We start from the raw sequence: 25,159 nt of genomic DNA, 5'->3' as shown, positions 1-25,159 counted from the left end.
AAGTTAAATTGATGCAAAGCATCAAATCGGCCGCAAAAATATATTTCATATTGAAGAATTTCAACAAGAAAGAGTCCAGAAAGAGTCCAAAGAAAAAATCCAAATAGAAAAAGTATAGATACATTTTTACACTTGCTTTACTTTAATTCTGTGCATTTTTTTTACAATAGTTTTCAGTGCTCAATTGTTAAATATCTATTCAAATAAAAATAAACTCATTAATACGAAAATCGGACTACAATAAAGGATAGAAATGTATTATCATAAATTATTTGATTCAAGGACAAATGCAAGAAATATCTAAAATAATTGATTATGAATGTCTGAATTTCAACAAAAAGGACACAAGCTTCACGTGCTGATACCCTTTATAATGCCGATTAGTGTTGTGATAGATATGTATGTGAAGTGCAGAAAAAAAATTCATTGTGTCACTTGCAACTGCAGTGTTAATTCAAAACAAAATTCAGTTCTTATTCCAATTCATTAATTATTTAGGCACTGTAATTCATATCCGGAAACTCAATACGTTTTTTTTTATATCTTACGCACGCCCATGTTAGGGAGAACTGTATGAAACAACTTTTTATAAAATCATTAAATTAATAAATATCTGCAAGAAATGAAAAACAAATGAAACATAATAACAAAATATTTAGAGTTAGTTTTAAGCAATTTTTAAGGCTTTTATTCGTGACTTTTATGTTTCGCTGTTATCAATAAGGAATTAGTCCAACGAAGCAATAAAAAATAACGTCTCATTTCCCCATGTGCACATTCTAACACAACCACCAATAGTTCGGCCGCTGCTGCGGCCGATAACAAAAATAGGTCTGCTGACAACGGGGCGCAGTTGGTACCCATGGGATTCCAACAGATTGTTGGAAGACCTGGATCTCCAAAAACCACATAGATATTGTCAATCAGAAACTCGAGTATTTTTTTAATATTAACTTCAGAGTACTTGTGTGTACCATCAGAATGTTTTTTAACAAAATACTTTTGCAAATGACCAATGACAAGGTAAGTGAACTTACCAGTTCAATTTTTATTGAAAAAGCAGCTGTCAGTGATGTCAAAAAGCCTGGATTTTAATTTATCGTGGGGAAGGGATGTATACAGAGTTGAAAAATCGTAAGTATAAGTATTTATGTTATAGATTTTGGTAAATTTCTGTGATTTCAAATTTTTCCAAAATTTTTATTGGAATTTTTAAGTATCCACATTTGATTTACACCACTTCTCGAATATATTGTTGCAGAGTACTCCTGAAGTTTCTCCTTCATTACAATTAATATTTTAGTGAGGAGTAAAGAAAGAGGCTTGGTAGAAAGAACACTTACTGGAACCCGCTATTTATTTGTATTGAACGCTTTGAGCATGACTGGTGTTCATAAAATTATCACCCAGCAAACTGATTGATCATCATAATAAAAAAAGAAAAAAAGAAAGTTTCCCTATATTAACATTTTTACCTGATTCTTGATTCAATTAAAAAAAATCATTTATTTAAATTCAATAATTAAGAAATCTACAAGCCCCATCCAGTGTATGCAGAAAGCATGCAATTCTGTCATGTGATGAGGATATAGAGCTAATACATGTACCTTGTTTGTAATTTTATCTCGGATGAAGACATTTGAAATGTAAATATTTCTAAAGAATTCAGAAGCTCTTTATTTTCCGAAGGAGGTAAAAAAAAAAAATAATGCCTGTAGCTTGTAGCTTTATTTTGTAATAAAGAGACATACAGATTTCCTTAAAATTAACAGTGGGTATTTCCTGTGGGAAATCGACGCTTTTAAAAATACTCTTTTGGATCAAATAAAAGTGGATTATTTTTTTTCTTTCGCCGCTATATTTGAATGCCTAAATATAATTGTTTAAACAAATACTCAAAATTTTCTTAAAATAATGCAATACTGACAATTTCTATTAATCCTACTTTTAATATTGAAGAGCTGGTTTTGATGAACACCAGTCTGGAGTCGTGGTCAATCCTCGCTTGAAATGTGACATGCACCTGTGGAGGTAAGGAATGTGTACCCTTGTAGATAAACAAACTCTATTTATTTACCCTTATTTACATAAATCTTGGATAAAGGAAGCAAATATCATTTTAACACTTCTGAAGTGACAACATTTAAAGAAAAATAAATAAACTTAAGATAAGAATGTGTTGTGGATATTTACATGTTTAACAAAAGTCTTGTATTGATGCGTTATCTTTATTCATGTTTTACGTTAATCACGTTATCTTTAATTTTATCAAAAAATTATTTTAACTAAAGACTCGATTACTAACATCCATCTCCTTATTTATGAAGTAGCATTGACAAATATGAACATTTTACAATGAATTAAAAAGCTTAAAGTTCACGTTATGTTGCTAGGCTATACCTGTAACACTAACTGTTAAGGGTTAATTTGATGTCTTTTTAGTCAAATAAGACTAAGTGTCCCATTGATATTATTTTAATTATAACTGAAGAACGTGGAAATGTATCTAAGGTGATATAAAAATATCAAACAGTCGACAGTCAGGATACGGAGTAATTCCAACCTCACAAGGCTTGGTAATATCGTCGATACCTAACGTTACCTTAACACAAAGATGCAAGTGCAATAGACTCGAGAACTATTAATTTTTTTTTTTTTTTTTTTTTTTTTTTTTTTTTTTGGAAACGAAAAAGCAACCTAGGCCCCCTTCCTATATTTGCTTGCATTGAATATTATCTCACATTGCGGTCACGGAAATTATTTTTTTTTTTTCAAAGCGTTGTTACGGTACTCGTAATTTAAATTCCGTTTCATGGTCACACGGACGCGATACTTCATCTAGAGACAAAATAACTGTGTTGTTAGGTTAATATCCTTTGACTAAGTATTAATTGAAGGGTGTGTTCCTTCACTATTTTCATTATTAGGAGATGTACAAAAGGTGTTTATTTTATCTTGTTTGGGAATACAATAACCTTTGATATACCTGCGTAACCTACTAGTATTTATCTATTTAATATAAAATTTGGAAACATTAAAAGTTACTTATTCAGGCATATATTTTCCCCACCATGTTCTAGAGTATGCGAAAAGCGTACATAAAATGAAAACAGATGATTTCTTAAAAAGAGAACCTAGAGAGTTGTATGACATCCAAAAATTGGTTTACATCCTTACTTACATTTATAAACAAAACAGGAAAATAAAACAGGGAAAAATGCATTTTGTTATATTTAATGAATTTGGTATAAGATCATATATTAAGAACTATTGAATTCTTGTTTAAGCTAAACTGTTTGTTCACTACAAATGCTCGGATTTTTCTATTGCATGTCTAGCAACACCATTTCAAGAAAATTGCACACACATAAATACATTTGACACATACCTGAAAAAAAACACCATTTCAACTAAAGACTGCTTCTTTAAGGAAAAGGTCTCTTTTTAACAAATATTGTTTACCATATTTATAGATATAACAGAAATCTACAGTTCTTGTTATAATCGAAATAAAAACGATTAAGAAAGGGGGAAAATGTAATTGTAACATTAATTTTCAGAAAATTGATGAGATTATCTTAAGAATCTACTTCCAGAAACACGATATTAAGATCTGTTCTCATGATTAAAGCCTATCAAACCTGATGGTGATTCCTGATATATTCACCTAAAATGAACTGAGGGCAAAGGAAGTTAAATGATGTACTCTTAGCTACTCTCAAATCACGGAAATAAAAGACGGGAAAAGAAAAGGGGGTTTTAGGAACTACAAGTAAATTTATGAAGATATGAAGTAACCTCAGGTAAAGGTAAAATCTCGTCATATCTGCGCATGCTTTGAAACTGGGAAGGTTTTAATCAGTTGATTTCTCGTCAGCCGAATGGTCTCCACCATGGAATCTAAACTACTGACAAAAGACAATAAAAGGTATGTTATTAAACATCAGAAAACTAATGTTTTGTTAATATTTTTATTTTTAAATTTTGGTCCTTATTCTCAAAATATAAATATTTGTTCAGAGAACTGCGAATGGCGAATCCGATATATGGAGGAAAGTATTGCATAGCTGAGAACGAATCTCGTACATGGAAATCTGAACAAGATTCTGAAGACATTCGGAACAAGGTTAATTCCGGAAAAGATTGGGTGGATATTATTACAAGCGAAAATTTTCAGAAAGAATTTTCAGATTCATCTGCTCGGGTAAAGTGTGAATTCTGATATCGTTTTATGATTTCAAGTAAAACAAAATGCATGTACCTGATAAAATTTGTGAACATATATCACACTATTTTCTCATGATTTAGAAATTATAGTATCTTTATAAGATGTAATTTATTTTCCATAACTTGTTAGTACACTCAAAGATTAAAATGAACATACAGAGGTTTTCTTTTTCTAAGCATAAAAAATGGGATAAAGAATTTCAAAGTAAAGTCAATAAGCTGTACCTCCGGAAGTAATTTTAAATTTTCCAATAAAAACTAACCCTTTCAGACACAAATACACTGTAGATTCCTGAATATATACGTAGAATTTTATATCGCATTATTTAAGGAGCGACATCACTCACAAAATAAGAATACTAGCATTTTAGAAATACATTTGAAAACTCATGGTAAACAAATCATGATTATTCAATCTTACTACTAGGTTTCCTTTTCCGATATTCATTACTCGCGGAAAATAGCGAATCTTCACTATAGGGTGGCACTACAATACCAGTATTTTCCTGAATTTATTTACTGAACATACTTCGGATATATAATGTTCATAATTTTTATCATAAAATACTTGAATGTTTTTATCTCATAAAACAGTTTAACACAACGAATCGTGAACAGGGCAAAAACACGGACTCCTGGAAACACCGAAGGTAAGATTAGTTGCCTAGAAGGAGTAATGCATTTCCTGTTGACCTGTCCCACCTTCTATGTATTTATCAGGCTTACGAGTACTCTTTAATCAAATTTAGTATAAAAGCAGTGACCGAACAACGCTATATAGGTTTTATTTGCAATTAAACAAGGTCATCGTAGCGACTGTAGAATTTGCGAAAAGTTGATTTTAAACCGGGTTGTTGTTTTTTTTAAATATATTGATTCTCAATAACTTACAACAAAATGCGGAGGCAAAACTCCCGCAGAAGCCCACACCTGTGGTGCCAAGAGCTCCCTCGATCGGTATTTTTTCAATATTTAATTTACAAAATTATATATACACTAGATGAAGAAAATACATAAATATATATCATTGTTAACATTTCATTTATACACATATGTATATATATCATTGTAAAATATTTCTTTTGTATATACAATAAATATTATAGATGAAATATATCTATATTCTATTTATATACTTATCAAAGTACTTACAATCAAAACACAAAAAAAATCATATTTGGTCAGCAATTTTTTTTAAAAGATGGCAATTGGATTTAACACTCCTTGCAGCCTTTGCTATTAAATAATACTGATTATTACAGCCGGGTCGTTGAAATCCTCGTAACATCAACTTATTTGTGAGTAGCTTGCTTTGGCTTAAAAATTGATCTTACTCAGAGCATGCCCTTGCGTATCGAATCAGTTGGGAGACATACACATCATATGCAGGTGATGTTGGAATATATCAGTTTAGATACCAGAAGTTAGACGTTGAATTTTGATCATTATATGATTTTTCAAAATAATGATATGTGTTGTTCTCCCAATTGATTGTCCAACGTGTCCAAATTTCCTTGTGTATTCGGTTCCTATACTTTAAAACCAATATGCTAGTATCAACCTCACTCTTCTATTCATTTTTGACTAAATTGATGACTACCAAAGAAATTCAGTCCGTCTTATTAAAATGAAAAATGTCTTTAATTTTATTATAAAAGTATAACTTAATTAGATTATAGCGTAAATTTTATCTTTTAACCATAGTTCTAATCCATGCAAATAAAGTACAAAATTATACTGTTGGTACAGGTTTGATGTTATGGACAGTTTAACCATAAATAAAGCATTTGATTTCATTTACTGAGCGATTTCTAGTCATGTAATGACATGTAAACATTGTTTTTAAAGATAGTTACATTGATTTGTTGCATACAGAGGACGCGCAAATGCGTCTTAAATGCTCCCTTGTTAAGTGATTATTATGTAAACGTTTAACTTTGTCAGTGTTACAATAATCACCTTCTAATAACAAGTTGTTAGGTTTTTTCAAAATAAGGAAAGGTGTATTTGTTTAGGTTTTAGGGACTTCAAAAACTCACGAGAAGGAAATTAATTGTGGAAATTAATTTTTAAGGAAATCTGAAGTTCTGATACCATTAAATGTATAGTACATCATTTTTAAGAGACTTTATATATTCATACTAGTAAAAATGATTTCTAATACTTTTAGTATTATAAATGGATTACTATTCCATGTAAATTGCTTGAAAAACGTTATTGATATGCATGAGTACACGTTTTTTCATGAAAATTCTGCGAAGGTTTAAAAACAACAGCTTGTTCAGATATAAGGTCTTTAAACATCTCATTGTTTACGTGGAAACCCAAACCATATCAGAGGAATGGATAAAGATTAAATTCCAATTGATGGTTTCTGACATGTTGAACAGGAAGATGAATTGATTTTTAATCTTAGCTGTGGTTAAGGAATGTTTTTGTCTTCTGCTTAACAATTGTTACATGCATTGTCTGAGGTTCATGTTATATGTATTATTTAGAGAACGAGACAGGTACTGTATCGTCGATACAAAGGGGAAGTTTCGATAAGGCTGTTTTTCGGCCCCTCAAGAAATATAATGAAATTGTGATATGTTGTAGATTAAAGTGTTATCTTCCTAAAAATATGAAAAAAAATTATACTGCACATTATCTGGTCACGTGATAATTAAAAAATTAAGTATGCCCTCTTCCCTATATTTTTGGAGGGATCATATTTAAAGGGGGTAATGGAGTTTATTTAACGTCAAAATCATAATGAAACATTACAAATGTGAATAAAGACATCAAATAACCAATTTCAATATTTTTCTTTACAGAAAATTAATGATATTTATTTTATTTGAATGCGTTTTAAGGTGCAAGATTTTTCTCGTGTTTTAATTGTAACTCTTCTTTCAAAGAGGATGAATGTAACATATAAAACGAATATGAATAATAAAGACAGGAAATTTCAAAAAATGAATCAATTGACAGTTTATACTTAGAATTAATAACCAATATATTACATTTTCCCGTACGTAGAAAAGCAAATGTAAAGATATATAGACAAGAGATAGATAAACGTAAACTGTCATTGACAGGTGTTTGACACTGCTTGCAACACATTTTATCAACTAAAGTTATTGTGCTAAATATAGTATTAATAAAATGTACCGTAATATCATTAAATTGAATTTAAAAAAAAAAATCTTGAAATTAACAGATTTCGGAATTCAGTACGATTAAAAAATGCAGCTATTTATATTTTTAGAGTATATTTAAAAGAATCATACTGCAATGTACATTGTATTTAATAATACCAAGCGTATAACTACCAGTCAAATATTTTATCAAGATAGTAATTATTAGTCCCATACCGGTGAAGCCGGGGGGTCTATAGGTTTCCTCATCGTCTGTCCGCCTGTTTGTCCGTCCGTCTGGCTGTCTATTTGTCAGTCTGTTCCACTTGGTTTTTCGCACTTTTCTCTAAATGCTTGCAGATATTGAGCTGGTTTTGGTATTGTGTATCCTGAAGAGAAACAGAGTTTGAAATTCAAGTTTGAATTTCGTTAAATTCTGCTTCATTGATTTTTGACGGAATATTACAAATTCAAAAAAAAGGGGGGGGGGGGGGTCGGCGTTTTTTGTTTTGTTTTTGTTTTCTAAAACAATTGCATATATTGAACTGATTTTTGTAATGGTGTATGTGTTACACTTGAGTTATAGATCAAGTTTGCATTTTCTTCCGCTTCAATGACTTTTCAAATAGGGCATTTTCAATTTTTATGGAAACCAGGTTATACTTGGTATGCCGATAGTGGACTATTATTGCTAATGCAGTGCTTACAGAATGCGTGAATAAATAGCCAAATGATAAAAAAAAATAAAATACATTGAGTACATGTCTTCTATTCATTCTTGAACTTTAACTATTCATTCTTAAACTTAAAAGTATTTACGCATATAAAGATGTGCATTATGTTTTCAGCAAAAATGAGACAATCCAGGCAAGCGAGGAGATCTACATGTACATGTAATATTCCTCGCGCTTCCCAACTTCCTTTTGATACTTATGTTGTTTCACCAACTCTAGTTACTATTTGATTTGCTAGACCATAGTCGCAATTTAAAATACATTTGTAAATACCAAATGTATGTGTTAAATCATATCCTGTAGAAACGTACAAATCAACATCCAGTCTTAAAAGTAATCTACGTTCCCTACATGTAGACCACACGGAAATATATGACATTGTGAACCTACTCTAACAGATTGAAGCGATTCTATTCAAAGAAATGGCTACAACCATATCCATGATAAAGAACGTTAATGAATGGACTGATTCTTAAACTTCTCTTTAGTTCAGTCAGTCATTGGAAAATGTAAGATCCGGCATCTGTTATAGTTCTGGTAATGTGTAACCCTAAATGCATCATCGGTGCATATTTCTTCAAGATAGGGATTATAGTTACATGAAAATGAGACATGCTCCAAAATATATACCCTGAGCATTCATCAAGAAAATATAAGTCAGATCTAGCATCTGAAGCAAGTCTGACAGTGTGCATCCGAAGATGCATCATGAAGCACGTCCTCTCAACAAGTGCTTATAGCTGCACTGCTCCATAGACATTAACCTGCTTTAAAAACATTAACCTGGACATTCTTTAACTGAAAATGCAGCATCTGAAACCCGACAGATGACATGAAAACACACTAGATCAGGCGACTCTGATGATATGAAAAAAATTGACTAAAAACTTTTAATAACCTATTCGCCTATAACGATGGTATTACAAAAGCTCCCCCAACTTTGTGTAGGTGAACTAAATATATGACGTTAACGTTATACGCGGGCGACAAAATAAATATGGAAATAACGATACATGTAGGATACGATTATGTTTTCTTATGTTAATATTTTCGAGAGTTCTCTTTGGTTTAGAAAAAATATGCTACTTTTGGCTTTGTATTTTAACACGGCGTTAGATCAAGTAACCAGGAGCTTCTAATTTTAGATATGCAAATTTTAAACAATTTTCAATTTTTGGATATGAAGTGCACACGCGACACTTAATATCATATTTTAAGATATTAGTGTGCAGAGTATATCTAAGTACTGAACAAAACTAGGTGAGTGTCCCTCATGCACTTTATATTCTAACCATCGATTTATAAATGCCACCCTCTTATATTTTCCCATTAGCCTAATGTTAAAGCATTTGAGGGTACATCTAAGAATGTGCCAACTACGGCGTGAATTCATCTCATATTTAACTCTTGAAATATAAATAACAAAAATTAACATATATATCTTGAATTCTAAACCAATTTTGAAAAAAATAAAAACGAAATTTATTTTTATGAAAATAAGTGGGCCGATAAGCGGCCTTATCGAAACTCCCCCTTTGGGGGTGGACGAGTGCGTAGCACGAGTCTCCACCCCCAAATTTCTATCTACCTTACAGAACCTGTCGAGTTCTCTAAATAATTTGTGACACGATCAATCAAAAAAAGCACCGCCCACTTCATAGCTGTGCAGCATCCAAACTTCCGCCAGAGTTCGTTTGTTCTCACTGTAGATGAGGCCTCGACGGGTAGTATACATCCGCAGTATATATATTTCCAGGGACAACGTAAGATTTAGTCGGATTAGTTTTGACAACGGGATAGACGTAACAGACTTGAAGTCAGTATTAATTGAAAAGGTGGGCGATTTAACCTTGGAGATTGATCCTAATATATTTCAGGGGTCTTAAAATCTCAGTTAAACTAGATATGCATGCATGCGATACAGACAGTGTTTCGATGGACTTTGATGTTAGGGATTTTTATTTTCTTATTGAAATGCGACATAAAAAACGAAGTGAAAGAGATGTGCGGCAGTCCTCAGCGAAAAGGATTTAAGATGAAATTTAAAAAAAAAAACAAAAAAACCTGAAAAATGGACTTGATAGAGTTTGCACGAGAAGAGTGGAAAATGGGCGGAGGGGGAGTGCGAATTTCACGTAGTGTATGCTGCATCCGCGAACCCACTGGCTTTACTATTTTGAAGGGGACACAAAAAAGCAGGGAAAGCAAACAGGTTTTCAGGAATTTATCCAACATAGGATGTTTTCCATAATTGCGACTTTTCCTTTTCGTTTGGATCGAAATAACGTGTAGATTCTGTGTGGAATAATTTTTAAAAAGTGATTGAGAAATTTTGACATTTTACATTCCTAAGGAAATATTTCTTCAAATTTATAATAGGAAAAAATCAGCATTTACTATTTGAACGTGCTTTTGATAAATTGAATCAGATTTATTTTTAGACCGTGCTGTATTTTAGATACAGAACAGTTGGCTAATACAAGACAGTATACAGAGCTAATACAGAACAGAAAGAAGCTCCACCCACTGTATTTCCGTTCTGTATTGCTAATATAGAACAGCAAACTTCAAAGAAAAACACCGGAATCGTGTCACAAAAAAATAAACCACATTGATCGACTTTTTGGTATGTTGATTTGAATGGTCGTTGTAGTGTAACTTCTGCTTACTGGAAATGCTGAATGATTGCTGGCTGCTCTTACTTTTCTTACATGTAAGCAGATGCTTAACAGAAAATGATCCCAGCTCTGTAAGTCAATGGCCAACTCAGAATCACATAAAAATGTATCAGAATCTCGAATGCGTAGGAGGAAAAAAGGCAAAAACGTTGTTGAATGTACGCTTAGACTGAGTAAAGCATGGCCAGACAAGCTCTTTCTTATATAACTTAGAATTAATTTAAAGCTTTAAAATAAATAGCAAAATATTTTAATGAAGATTTTTTAATATGCTTAGAAAGTTGATTTGGTTGACATCAATGCTAATTGAGCAGAACCTAAGTTGATTTAAGTGCTTGCTATGGGTTGACTTCTGATGTTGGTAATGGAAATCTACTCTACTGATTTAATAAGATCAATGCTACCTGAAGGATATTGTTGCAATTATCAGAGTTACGGCATGCAGTGCAGAAATTCTTTACAGTTATATGGTACTAATGTTCGAAAACTTTTTAAGTTTACAATGCTGTTGATTGCTAGAAGATAACACTCGTACTTACACCAAAGATTCTGAGCCTATTACAGAGTTTTCATGTGCTGGCATTTATTTTATAGAAAATGATACCTTATCTATGCTCTATAATCAGAAGGCAATAACGTACATGTATGAAGAGTCTACGAGCTCTTCTGATGAGTACGATCTAGACAAAAATACTGTATTTCGTCCTGAAAATAAAAATCACAGCATGTGGCTCAGTCCATATTTAGAGAACAAAAACATTGCCAATGGTTTTTAAATAATCTCTCTAAAAGTAAATTTGAATTTAAGTGATTACGAATGAAGATAAGTCCATATCTTTAGTAAAATAGTTATTGATTTTCATTTTATTTTATGATTTGTGACTTCAGCTTTCCAAACGTCAACTTTCCTTCTTTATATTCCAACATTACTTGCATATGGTGTTTGTCTCCCAACTATTCGATACGCAAGAGCATGCTCTGAGTAAGATCAATTTTTAAATCGAGGCAAGCCACTGACAAATACGTTGATTATACAAGGATTTCAACAACGCCGTTAAAAATCTGCTTTGTTACAAATTCTACGGTCGTTAAGTATGTAATAACATCTTATTGCTGGATCGTATTTGACATGTTTCATATTAATTGTTAGGTATTGCTTTTATACTAAATTTGACTACGGAGTACTTCATGTGCCTGATCATAACATAGGGTGCAGGGCTGGTATGACCAATCGACAGGAGATGCTTACTCCTTCTTGGTACCTGATCCCACCTCTCGAGTTTTTAAAGGTCCATTTTTTTGTCCTGTTCATGATTTTTTTGTTTACTGGATTTATGAGATTGATCACTGTTCGTTATTTTCACCTTTTACATTTTGGCGTAGCATTTTTTTTTTTTTTTTTTTTTTTTTGATAATTTTGCTATATTCGTTAGAAAGGAATTAGATTTGCAGAATTATGATTTCTTATTGAAGGCAACTTTGCATCACAACACTAGTTATGGAATTCTTGGTCGTCAGCAAGGCTATGATTTATCTCCAGAATACAAAAATCCAAATCCCACCAAGAAGCATGTCAAATATAAAGGACGGATCATCTCTACCATTATCATAAGCTGTTTGGTGGCTGTCGCAGCAGTAGTTACTGTCATCTGTATTTTACTGAATAAGACAAAGAACGACAAGAAACTCTATGAAATTGGTAAATCAGAAATATATAATAAAAGTTTGTACATGTAACTTTATCTCTGAGATGTGTGTTTTCTGTACGTGTTGTCTGATTCTGAGATACAGAAAAGATGACATCAAGAAAATTTTGTTATTCCAAGGTTAATTCTAGCTTCCTTCGACTTGAGCAATGTTAGAAAACTATAAATATATGCTGTATAATTTTTCACGTTCTTGACGGGCATATCTGGTAAAATGTGATTAAACATTGTACAGAATGTTCGTTAGGATGAGAGATCTATGACAACGGCCAACTATTTGATTATGCAGATCTATTTGATTTTTTAAGAAAATCATAATTTTTTTTTTATTTAAGTAAAAGCTGAAGGAAAAATAAGTATTCAACAAGCATTTATAAAGGAGTTAAACAATGCAGCATCTGACACATACCTCAACTTTACACGCGAATTTGTAAAAGAGGTAAGATTTTATACTTTCCTTATAATATTATAAAATATATCTTTTACTAACTAACTAACTAACTATATATATATATATATATATATATATATATATATATATATATATATATATATAACTATGAAACATTTTTCTTTTATTAAGACGACGACCACTCTCAAACACAATGGTTTAACAGGTTTGCGAAACTGTACAGTAACAGGTGTCCGGTACGTTCCTGAATGATTTCTTTGAGATAATTTAACAAAAAATAAAATAATTATTTAGCAATGCAATATTTCTAGTTTTCAATGCTCATGTTATATCTCTTGCAGGAATGGAAGCATTATTGTTGAATTTGATTTATTTTTGGAAACTCTCATCAGCACATTTACTACACAAACCTTGAAAACTGCGTTCAAGGATTCATTTGTCATAAAAGAGAACGGGAATGTGTATTTTGGAAAATATCATATTATAAGCTCCAGTTTATCAATATCAATTGTTTTATCATCTCAAATTTCAACAACAAACAACAAAACGTACAATACAACTCATACACCTTCAATGAATTCTACATCTCCAACTACAGTAATATTTTCCGATTCAAGTCACTCTGTTGTAAAATCCTTTAACACAGAGGCGCATACAATTCCATATACAAATGCCAATGTGACAACAACTACGACAAATAAGTTAACAACGATACTAGAAAATCCCGATGTATCTAAAACTATAACGCCATATGCAAACACAACGATATTGAAATCATCCAGGGAGCCAACAACTACAACACCTTATAGAGCAACAATGTTGAAAACTCCCAACGCGACTACAACTGCAACACTTACAACAACCACATCGGTATTGAAAACTTCCAATGCTTCTACAACTACAACATTTAATAAAACCACAACGATATTAAAAACTCCTAATGCGTCTTCAGCTGAAACACCTAATACAACCACAGCGATTTTGAAAACTTCCGGTGTGACAACAAGTACAACACCTAGTACAACCACAAAGACATTGAAAACTGCCAATGCTACTCCAACAGCTATTTTGAAAACTTCAACACTTAATACAACCACAACAATACTGAAAACTCCAAATGTGACTACAACACTTAATAAACCTACAACACTTTTGAAGACTCTAAGTTTTTCTACAAATCTTCGCACAACGCCAACGATATTTTTAACTCTTAATGCATTTACAATACCTGATACAACAACAGTGATACTGAAAACTCCCAATTCTCCCAATGCGTCTACATTACCTAATACCAGCACAATGATATTGAAAAATTCCTATGCGATCACAGTAAGTGATAAAACCACAACGACATTGAAACCTTCAATAACAAATACAACTACGACTCTTATGACAACCTCAATTCCTACAGGAACTACAATTCCTTCTCGTCTAACAATTCCGACAGGTCTCAAAATTTCTACAGCTACAATTCCTACGACAAATTCTACTTTAAAATCAATTTCTTTAACTTCTGCTGCAACCTCAAATCCAAGGACTACTTTGGATGAGTCACCCTCTATACCAGAGGAGTTAAGCACGAATCTCGAACTGACTACAACGAAGACTTCATTATCTTCAAAAGCTACAATTCCAAAGGCATCTGCAACTGTTACACCTACAATCATTAGCGTATTTTCTCATACCATAACTCCCAGGACAAGTAAAACTTCTTCCTCGACAATGACGACTTCAACACCACCTTCAACAACTTCTTTGACAATTACGACGTCATCAGCAGCAAAACCAGCCATTTTTACAGCCATCACCACTATTCCATATTCATCAACAATATCTGCTTCTGATAGTAAAACTACAACATTAGGATCACCATCGTCCACCATAACGTCTTCAACAGTTTCTACACCAACTACACCAACAACTCCAAAGTTACCCTTAACTACATTTTCAACTTTGCCTCACATTTTTTCTAAGAGTCAAAGTACAAAACCATCTGCAACTGCAAGTAGTGCTTCAACTTCCATTCCAACTACTATCCTAACACCGCCTTCACCACCACAACAGCGTACTCCACAGTTGCGAACAACACATACTGTTTAATGCTGATTTCCTGACAAAGTCTAGCATAACTGTCATAATGTATCCTGTTACAGGTATAACACTGGCTACAATAGCCTCAACCATTACTAAAGTAATTCAGTTTGTGTAATCTAATTCTGATAGCAAAATTATCATTTTTACTTGTAATATGCCAGTGTGCAAATATCAATGATATGTAGGTATGACCTCTTTGCATAATGTAAGAACCCCCTCAATATTTTAACACTTATGTTCAAAATAAAGTCAATTGATAAGTTAAAAGCATGTTTTCAAGAACGGAAGTATAAAAAAATTGTAATAAAATGCACTTATATGCAAATGTGCTTTTGTACTCATATATCGATAATCAATAAGTAAAACAAGAAAAAATGAACTTACATTTTTTTGTATTGATTTATTTTTTCTTCCATTTGATCTATTTTTTGCGTTCTAATTTGTTTCACTCAAATAAAAATGATTTATTTATTATAACAAGCAGCATCAATACTAATCCTTCACCGGCATGTGTAAACTTGTTCCCCTTAAAAGTTGAAAAATGTCGCAAATCCGTCAAAACGCATCAAAGTGGAAAGAAATGCACTCGTCATGGTAGCCTTTTGTACCAAAAATAAGCTAAATACCTACAAACGTGTAGAAAAAATGCGGAAAACCAAGTGGGACAGACTGACTAACAGAGGGACAGATGGACAGGAACAAAGTATAGAGAAGGAAGTGCTTGTTTGCCAGAATTAGGACAATTCAATGTCAAAATCAACCATTTCAACTGATTTTTCAACATTTATATAATTTAAAAAAAAAACAGCATTTTCAAATTGATTCTGTATTTCCATCAAGTATTTTGGCTAAGTTATCGTATGTGCAATGAAGATTCGGAATTTTATCTTGATGAAATCTTAGCTTATTGAATTTAGTTTTTCAACTGATTTTTTCAACATTTATATAATTAAAAAAACAGCATATTCAAATTTATTCTGTAGATTCTTTCCATCATGTATTAATTGCTAAGTTATCGTATGTGCAATGAAGATTCGGAATTTGATCTCGATGAAATCTTAGCTTATTAAATCTAGTTCAGGTGAAGCACGTCAAAATATGGATACATTTACAATTTATCATACCTTTGTGTATTTTCTTGTCAAAAATATGATGAATAATTTTGCTATTTTTTTCTAAATAGCCTATGTCGTGAAAAAGTTTACGTGCAATTTTTAAATAGGTGACGAACTATTTTCCGGTAACATTCAATTTCGCTCGCGTTTCACTTTTCCGGTATTACAGGATGAAGTTTTATCATTCAGTTAACGGAAACCCGACTAAAAGTCCACTGAAAGGTGACTGAATGGAAGAGCTCTGACATTCAGTGAACTTTCCAGACCTTTCAGTGACCTTTCCGTTGACTGAATGGTGTAGGTTCATCCTGTGTTAACTTTATCCAGAACCTGACGTGACAAAGTAAAGTCGTATTCGGTGTAATAAAACACATATTACTGACTATTGGGACTATTTTCAGTTGCATATTGGAGGACAATATATTTTCTATTGTCTTCGTAGCCATTAAATAGCTCTATAATAATATGTAGTTGTACCATAATTATTTATTGATTATGTATATATAGTTGAACATAATACATAGAAATATATAATTTTTATTCTGAATTAATTTTGCAAGAAAAATATTTGTGTGAAGCTCATGTGAAGAAAATAACAAAATAACTTTTTATTTTTCATCCTCCAATACGACAGAAGTGGCCAATCGATATATTTATAATTCATTTTCTAAAATTTCAAATATACATGTTAGATTTCAATTTTGACAATCGTATATTTCTGGAGGATGATATAACATTGTTTAAATACTCAGATATCTCAGGCAGGGTTTAAGGCGTTAATCTATCTTTCGATGTGTATCTTAGCTATTATAATTTTGGTGCACAACGATAGTCACCAGAACAAAAGAAAAGTGACCCTGTGGATAATCTACAGGCTGTTAACAGATTATTTAATTATTAGAAGTAGGACAATAGATGTATTTTACATAATTATATACATGTATTTTGATTGGGACTGCAAACATGTAAGGCTCCTGAAATATTTTTATTTGGAATACGATTTTATTCATTCTAACAAAAATAAAATAAATAAATTTACATATTTTTTCGAATCAAAATAAAGGAAAATAATCTATACATCAGGAAGTTCTTGTATTACATTATTATTTTTAGAAAACGGGCGTGATATATCTAAGATAATAAATACAGTCAAAGGACAAGAGGGTCAGAACTTTTTATCCATTGAGATAACACATGTAGATATGAAATAACATCCTAAATAAAATGACAGCAAAAACATTTGTTGAACTTTCAGCACGCATGCTTGATATATTTTGAATTAATAAAAATTCACGAACAAAGAGAAGGGGATACGTAGCAAAGTCAGGAACTTTATTTCTTAAAGGTAAGTCAGATTATTTTCTTGACGCACTTGCCTATCATACAGATGAAATGTTCTTAATTTATTGAACGCCCCAACTGTCTTATGAGGATAACATTCAATCTGTGATGATACTCGGACTAGATGAAGCCCTCCTAATCCACTGGTATTGAGTGATGTCTCATATGAGTGAATTATTCTTGCATGGGACGTAAAAAACCCAAACAATCAAATGCTGATACTTATTATTATCATCATTATATACACTACGGTCAACGCGGATCCCGCATTTTCCCGCGACCCCGCGATGGTGTTTTAATCCTTTCCGCGATACACCGTCGCGGTTTTATCATCGCGGTGATCGCGGGGACACGAGATTACCGTGACGGTGTGCTCTACCGTATTTTACTCAATGTGAAGTCGATAATCCTTCTGCTTAATGTCAAAGTAAGGATATTTGATTGTGAATATATAAGATTGGTTTTTTTTTTTTAATTTGACTTAAACATGTGAAAATTCTAGAAATAATTTATAAAAACTTTTTTTCAGTCTAAAGGGTGATACATGTATTTAAATGATACTTGGCATTTATTCTATTAATTTAAAAATATTATCATTGTTGTAGTTTCTAATAAGTAACCTGAATTATAGTGAGGAGATCTATAAATCAACATACATGTAATTTTTTTATTGTAGTAAATATCGATTCGATTTATTTTACGCCCTTTTTACATCATAACAGTTTTTTCATACAGTATTACTGCAATTTTTTTTTCTTCGAATTGAAAATTACAATGTGTATATCACTGAAAAAAATTAATTGAAAACACATTTTCACGCCAAATTACCTCTTCCAACATGTTCAAATATTATTTACAATAATCCCGAATATTTGTTAGAATTATGGGCCTGAATAAAAAAAAAAACAGCTCTGTTCATCATGTTCAAATATTCTAAAAGAAGTCGACAATAGATATATTTTTATAAAGCTAAAAAAAATTAAATGGTTGCGTTCTCAGCTGATAATTAAGCAGAGAAGTCATTAACTAAATAAGTTGAAACTGACCAAACACGTGTACATGTATTACACAATCACAGCGTGTGCAGTGGGGCGTAGCTAATATCCTATCGGTCGCCCACTATAAGACTATGGGTTCTCGGAAAATTCACGAGATGATCAAGCCCTTTTACGATAACCGTGTTTTCAAGCTGTAAAAACTGTATGTATTATTTCAGTAGCCGGTCTTGACACCTTGATCACCCATCATACTACCACTTATACGAGCCTGGTCTCGGATAAGTGAGTTTATTTCAGTAACCCTAGTAATATTTATCTATTCCGTATAAGTTACGTACATTCGGATAAATATAGATTTTCACCCTTAGTCACAAGCTATCATTCCGGATAATTGAGGTCCATTCGTATATAGTCTAATAGTAAGTTCTCTTCTACCTCCTTTCTCAAAGAATCGATTAAACGGTAAGGTCATGGAAAATTTTTGGGAGTTAAATTGTGGCAATGTTTTAAATTTTTTAAATCAAATAAGTTTGATTTTTAGTATAACTATTGAGGTTTGTAGTTTCAAAGCAAATTAGACGTATCGATGGCGAAGTTTGACTTTGGATTTGACCTGATTGGACTTTTTCGTAAACTGAATTGATTTTACGCGATACTGTAATGAGTGAGTTACAGATAAAAGGAATAAATTAAGATCAGTTTGGGGGTGTCAAAAGATTGTTTAACTTGAGTTATTATTTTTAGGAGCGAAATGTTAAACTTCGAGTCCATCATAGCTATAACGGGGGGGGGGGGGGGGGTAATTTCATAAAACACGGAATATTCTAAGAAGCCGGGCTTATTAGACGGATTTTAGTTTGTTTTCTACATAGATTTATCGTGCTTGAAGGAAGTTTATTGATTCGCATTTTACAAAATGTAATCGTCGTTAAATCGGAGAAAGCATTCAAGAGTTTGTGCACTTTCACTTTTTGAAGTAATCAAAGTACTGTATGTACTGAGAGGAGATTTATTAAGTTGTAGTAGTGTTATGCTCTATTTGCAGACTTGTAACGTTTCATTTGTTTATTGGTCTTTTGAAAAAGTATGGAAGAGTACTGTTTGTTATCTTTTCCAATTTTTTAATTTTTTTTTTCATGTTATCCTGGCATTTACATAGAACATGTTACCAAGAAAACAAAAAGGTCTAAGGTTTTAAAGGTGATATTGTATGAACTGATTTTCCTATTACATAATGGGAGGGGAGTTAATTTGTATATTATGTTACACAACATATGGGAACTCATGTGGTCCACATGGTCAATTACTGCATAAAAATCCAACTAATGAAAGCAAAATCACAGTTTAATGAAATAGGATGAAAACATTTCTTATTAATTTTGCAAGCATTTGTCTCACAGTGAGCAGTCGAACCGTAGCAAAGCTGTGGAAAAGTATTCTTCATATGCTTTAGAATAGGTATGCAAATTTGCAGGGTTCAGGCACAAGCAAGGAGCGAATGATATTGGTACAAAAGGCAGTAAGTACAATAAAAAACCTTAAGTAAGTGATAGTGATTACAGATATGTATATGTTACCATGATTAATTATTTTCACCTACATTACCAAAAACAGGTCAACATTTTTAATTTTTTTTAAGACAGCTTTATCAGTGAGTCAACAGCTGCAGTGGGAACAAGATTCCTTTCCATCAAAGCATGACCTTATCACTTCCCCAGTAATTCATTAGAACAGTAATTAAAGATTTGCAAAAAAGAAAAAGTAGGAAATGTTGCAGTTGTGCTACAACTAGATATAAAAGTGGAATTGGCAAATGATATATTTATCCTAATCCAGCTACAATTAATTGCAACTATTAGATTACATAATGAGGGAAAGTATAATTTGGTTAAGCGGTCTTTGTGTGTGTTTGTGTGGGGGGGGGGGGGGGCATATTTCAAGTAAACTGGTAATTGTTTAAGTAGATGGGTCAAAATCAAATTGGTTCCTCATCTCCTTCGGATCGATTGAGTTCTGATATTTAGTTAAGCTATTACAGCACTGTGATAGGCAGATTAACAAAGTGATTGGTCAGGAGTCTCGCTCGGATAAGCAGCACCCACCACTTGCTCCGTATGTTGTTTATCAGGCTTTATTTGAATGGATAGTCTGCTAACGCGTGCAACGAGACGGGGAAACAAAGCTTGTCGAATAATCATTTAAATATAAATTACCGTATATATGAATCAACAATTATCTAAAGATTTAATAGGTTGATATGAAATTGCAATATTGAATATCAACTAGTATATTGAATTTTCTAGTATATAAGAAAGGTCAAAACCAAGGAGTTAATAATGTGTTGTCAAAACAATATTGATCCATTTATTTAAGGTACACTACGATATTCAATTTTAAGCTAATCTGGTTAGGGATATCCAAGATATGTCCAGAAGTATGCCTTATCAAGTAAACCAGTTTTGTCCAGCGCACATACCCGTGGACAAAGAGTTGCAACATACTCAAGATTATGTTTTCTCGGATATTTTATGGTGCTTGTTTATTTTATTACGCACCTATGTCAGTGTCTAATGGGGATTTAAGCCTTGAGACTAATTTTATCATTCTGTTTAATTATTACCAAATACATGTATACTTGTGTGTAATACACAATGGTCCACGCTTATACCTAAATTTCCCAGAGATAAAACTACTCCCTCGTAGACATTTTTTTGAATACTCAGAACGTTTAGTTTCGCAATTACCTCGAATTATATAACTTAATGCCTCTGTTTTGCGATAAAGTCAAGAAAGTTATAAATCTCCCTTCATTTTCGGGGCATAACATATTGTTTACATATATTGTTTACGCTAGCGACATTGGAATGATACGAACAATAAGTATGCCGAATGTACAATGTAATGCCGATGGTTGCACATCAGAAAGCCAGTCAAAGTATTCGGAGTTTTTAGATTTCCAAAATAACGTTTATCAGAAAGAAATGATTAAACTTATTATTAGAATAGTCTACTTAGAGGGAAATATCCACAAAAATTTTACACAAGAGAGCTAGCATTTTAATTTCAGCAGCGTGGTGCACCGAACATTTAGCAAAGTTTTTCATCAGGGCTTCTTTCTTATATGTCCCTTAAAAATCTGCAGTGATCAATCTCATAGTGTAGTCAATAGCTATAGCTCATTGTCCTCAGCTATTAATCAACGTATCCTACCTTCAACGCAAAAGAGTTTCATTACGTTAAGTTATAGCGATATAAAGTATTCTTTCTTTTGTTTAAAATAGGTTAAAGTACCCTTATGGCATGAGGTTATATAAAGCTAAAATTAGTCGTACTTTAAAACACTTAATAGGTGATGATTAAATTAATAAGCCTTGGTAGTTATTGGTAATTAAAAAAAAAAAAAAAAAAAAAAAAAAAAAAAAAAAAAAAAAAAAAAAAAAAGTTAACGGTTGGAATGTAGTCATATAAGGCGTTTATCATTTTTCAGGGAAACTGAGAGCAGGTTGAGTCAGTATTGGATACTGTTTATCATGCCGATATGTTTTATTATTTGTAGAATACAAAATTTAAATCCCATTCACTACAATGAGGGAGCAACCGCTTAAGCACATTTGCCATCAAGATGCAACAGGGGAGGTTATTTTAGCTTTGAAACGCTGGCTATAAAATGCACATGTTTATGCATCCATTAAGTAGTTGTTACAAGGCTCACATATTTTTACTTTCTTTCATTCCAATGATTTATTTTTTTGAATTTTGCTATGGATTATAATTGTTTGATAAATTGCGAAGAGGGAATTCGATTTATGCAGCTGGGGAAATGAGAAGGGGGGGGGGGGTTAAGGACACTCATATAATTTTAAAAGTATTCTAAAAGTTGAGAGGTGACGTAAATTTCTCGATTTTGTTCAATATGGGTCTGATACACTCCAAACTTTTTAGTACACCTATAACCAATACTTGCAAGGATAGTTTAAATTTTTTATAAAAACCATAAAAATGCGTAACAGGAGTAACAGCCTAGTAGGTAAGTAAGACGATTAAAGAAACCAACGGGACGGGAAATACAGTGCAGGTAAGGATCCACAATTTTAGATTAAACGGGGAGTTGTTTTATACTCGCAAGTCCATAATTGCATTTCAACACATTTGTTAAAATAATTATAACGGAATGGGTGAATGACCGTTGGCGATTTAAATTCATATTTTGTTTTAATGCATTGAATAGTAAATTGACTAATAAGTCACTTGTTTTATAACTTGTATTGGTGAATGAGCAGGCCCTGGTCGACGGTGACCATTTGCGTTGAGGTACTGCCGCCGTCACCATGGTTCTTGGCACCCCCATTGGTGGCGGTTGCAGTTCCATGTTTACTCGTGGTAGACACGAGTATTCATGGCCCTTGCAAGTGGCGTATTCCGTCGCACCTCAACGCAACTGGAGGAGTGCAACACATATTCTTACGCTCATTCCATTGTTTATCCTATTGCACATGTAAATTGAAATTCAGGATTTGAATTTGTGCATTGGCTTGTAATTGACAAGCAGTTGACTTGATTGATATTGAATTGATTGATTGATTGAATTTGATTGATTGAACTTGATTGATAATTGAATTGGTGACGTTCATGCACTTGTGACCTACCCAGTGCATGATCCGCCCGATTTGGGTCGTCACATTTGTTGTATTGATTGTTGATTGTGGGGCAGCCCTGTGGTAGCCCCAGCAAATTGATCACCGCGGCCAGAAGCGCCAAATTAAACAAGCAAAATAATATCTGTTGTTTGTTTGATTAATAGGGAATCTGCAATAATACCACTTATACGAGCCTGGTCTCGGATAAGTGAGTTTATTTCAGTAACCCTAGTAATATTTATCTATTCCGTATAAGTTACGTACATTCGGATAAATATAGATTTTCACCCTTAGTCACAAGCTATCATTCCGGATAATTGAGGTCCATTCGTATATAGTCTAATAGTAAGTTCTCTTCTACCTCCTTTCTCAAAGAATCGATTAAACGGTAAGGTCATGGAAAATTTTTGGGAGTTAAATTGTGGCAATGTTTTAAATTTTACCCACCCACCCTCCTCTTGTTTTTAGAACAAATACTGCTGCTTTTTGTTATGTCATTGTAGCTGAAGACTGCTTGCTTCGTCCAGCTTCCACAAAAGCCTATGTCGCGGTGGTGGATTATGTGTGTTCGCATATTCCGTAAGGACAGCTTGCTTGGTCCAGCACCTACATCAGCCTACGTGGCGATGGTGAATTTTGTGTGTTTGCGTATTCCGTAAATACAGCCTGATTGATCCAGCCTCCACATCAGCCTATGTGAAGGTGGTGAAATCTGTGTGTTTGCGTATTCCGTGATGACTGCCTGCTGGGTACAGCGTCCACTTCAACCGATGTCGCGGTGGTAATTCTGTGTGTTTGCGTATTCCGTCGCACCTCAACGCAACTGGAGGAGTGCAACACATATTCTTACGCTCATTCCATTGTTTATCCTATTGCACATGTAAATTGAAATTCAGGATTTGAATTTGTGCATTGGCTTGTAATTGACAAGCAGTTGACTTGATTGATATTGAATTGATTGATTGATTGAATTTGATTGATTGAACTTGATTGATAATTGAATTGGTGACGTTCATGCACTTGTGACCTACCCAGTGCATGATCCGCCCGATTTGGGTCGTCACATTTGTTGTATTGATTGTTGATTGTGGGGCAGCCCTGTGGTAGCCCCAGCAAATTGATCACCGCGGCCAGAAGCGCCAAATTAAACAAGCAAAATAATATCTGTTGTTTGTTTGATTAATAGGGAATCTGCAATAAATATAGGTTATATCAACTGATCAAACGCAGTCCTGAAATCACAGAAATATCGTTATACTTCTTTAAAAAAAAAATAAAAAAAATAATAATAAAAGTCTTTTTTTTATTGGTCTGCGATCTTGAAAAACTTGGGACTGCCAGAGTAATTATTGAAACCAAAGAGAAAGGTTTCACAAAACTGAATACTTTAAACCATTTAAGGGAGTGGGTGTTAAATTACACACTTTAATTTCGGGTAGAGAAACATGACGATTAGTTTGCACGGCAACAAAGTGTGTGTGCGTGTGTGTGTGTGGGGGGGGGGGGGGGGGGTTTAGGGGGGTTAAGAATAAAAATCTAAAAAAAATGGCGAGGGACATTTCAGAAAACTTGCCTGTACGTATATTTTTACACTGTATTGTACATATTTATTTAATCAATTAACACACTTCATGAATGCCCAAAATGTACATAGCATATCTTTAGAAAATAATCAATAAAATATGAACAGTCTGATTAAAACCAGCCCCCTTCTCCTATCGTCGTCGATATGTGAATATAAGATACTATTAAATCTATTTTTCTATATCATATTAATGCATAACACTTGCTGTTTGTTCAAAGCCTTTAAAGTCTGGAGGAATTCTGAATGAAATTTCATTTTTCTAATAGTTGCCGAGAATTTAATGTTGTATTGGTATTGAATCAATGGAAAATTTTGTATAAAATAATTTGCTACTGATAGAATGGACAAATTATTTTATAGTTTGCGATGTATTTCAAGTTTAAATTTACGAAACAGACTCCTATTCAATATGAATGCAAAATTTTGCATGTCCAGGTATACAATACAGGTAAATCACAGCTTTAAGAAATCTAATCTATTGTTGTGCAGACGTATGTGTATATCTATTACATA

General features: G+C 32.8%; 1 protein-coding gene across 1 annotated transcript; it reads left to right on the top strand.

The window, feature by feature from the left end:
- Positions 1–1,015: 1,015 nt before the first annotated feature.
- On the top strand, positions 1,016–14,976 carry LOC133181317 (mucin-2-like). Its single transcript, XM_061315840.1, has 8 exons — positions 1,016–1,023; positions 1,960–2,031; positions 3,878–3,928; positions 4,021–4,204; positions 4,822–4,877; positions 10,522–10,621; positions 12,232–12,457; positions 13,475–14,976. The coding sequence occupies exons 1-8, from the start codon at positions 1,016–1,018 to the stop codon at positions 14,974–14,976; spliced, it is 2,199 nt and encodes a 732-aa protein (XP_061171824.1).
- Positions 14,977–25,159: the final 10,183 nt, after the last annotated feature.

The sequence above is a fragment of the Saccostrea echinata genome, unplaced genomic scaffold (genome assembly GCF_033153115.1).
Source record: "Saccostrea echinata isolate AGI-Se365-2 ecotype Australia unplaced genomic scaffold, CSIRO_AGI_Sech_v1 ptg000008l, whole genome shotgun sequence".
In the NCBI taxonomy this organism is placed as follows: domain Eukaryota; kingdom Metazoa; phylum Mollusca; class Bivalvia; order Ostreida; family Ostreidae; genus Saccostrea; species Saccostrea echinata.
Note: the sequence above shows the minus strand (reverse complement) of the source record. Positions and strands in the feature narration are given on the sequence as shown.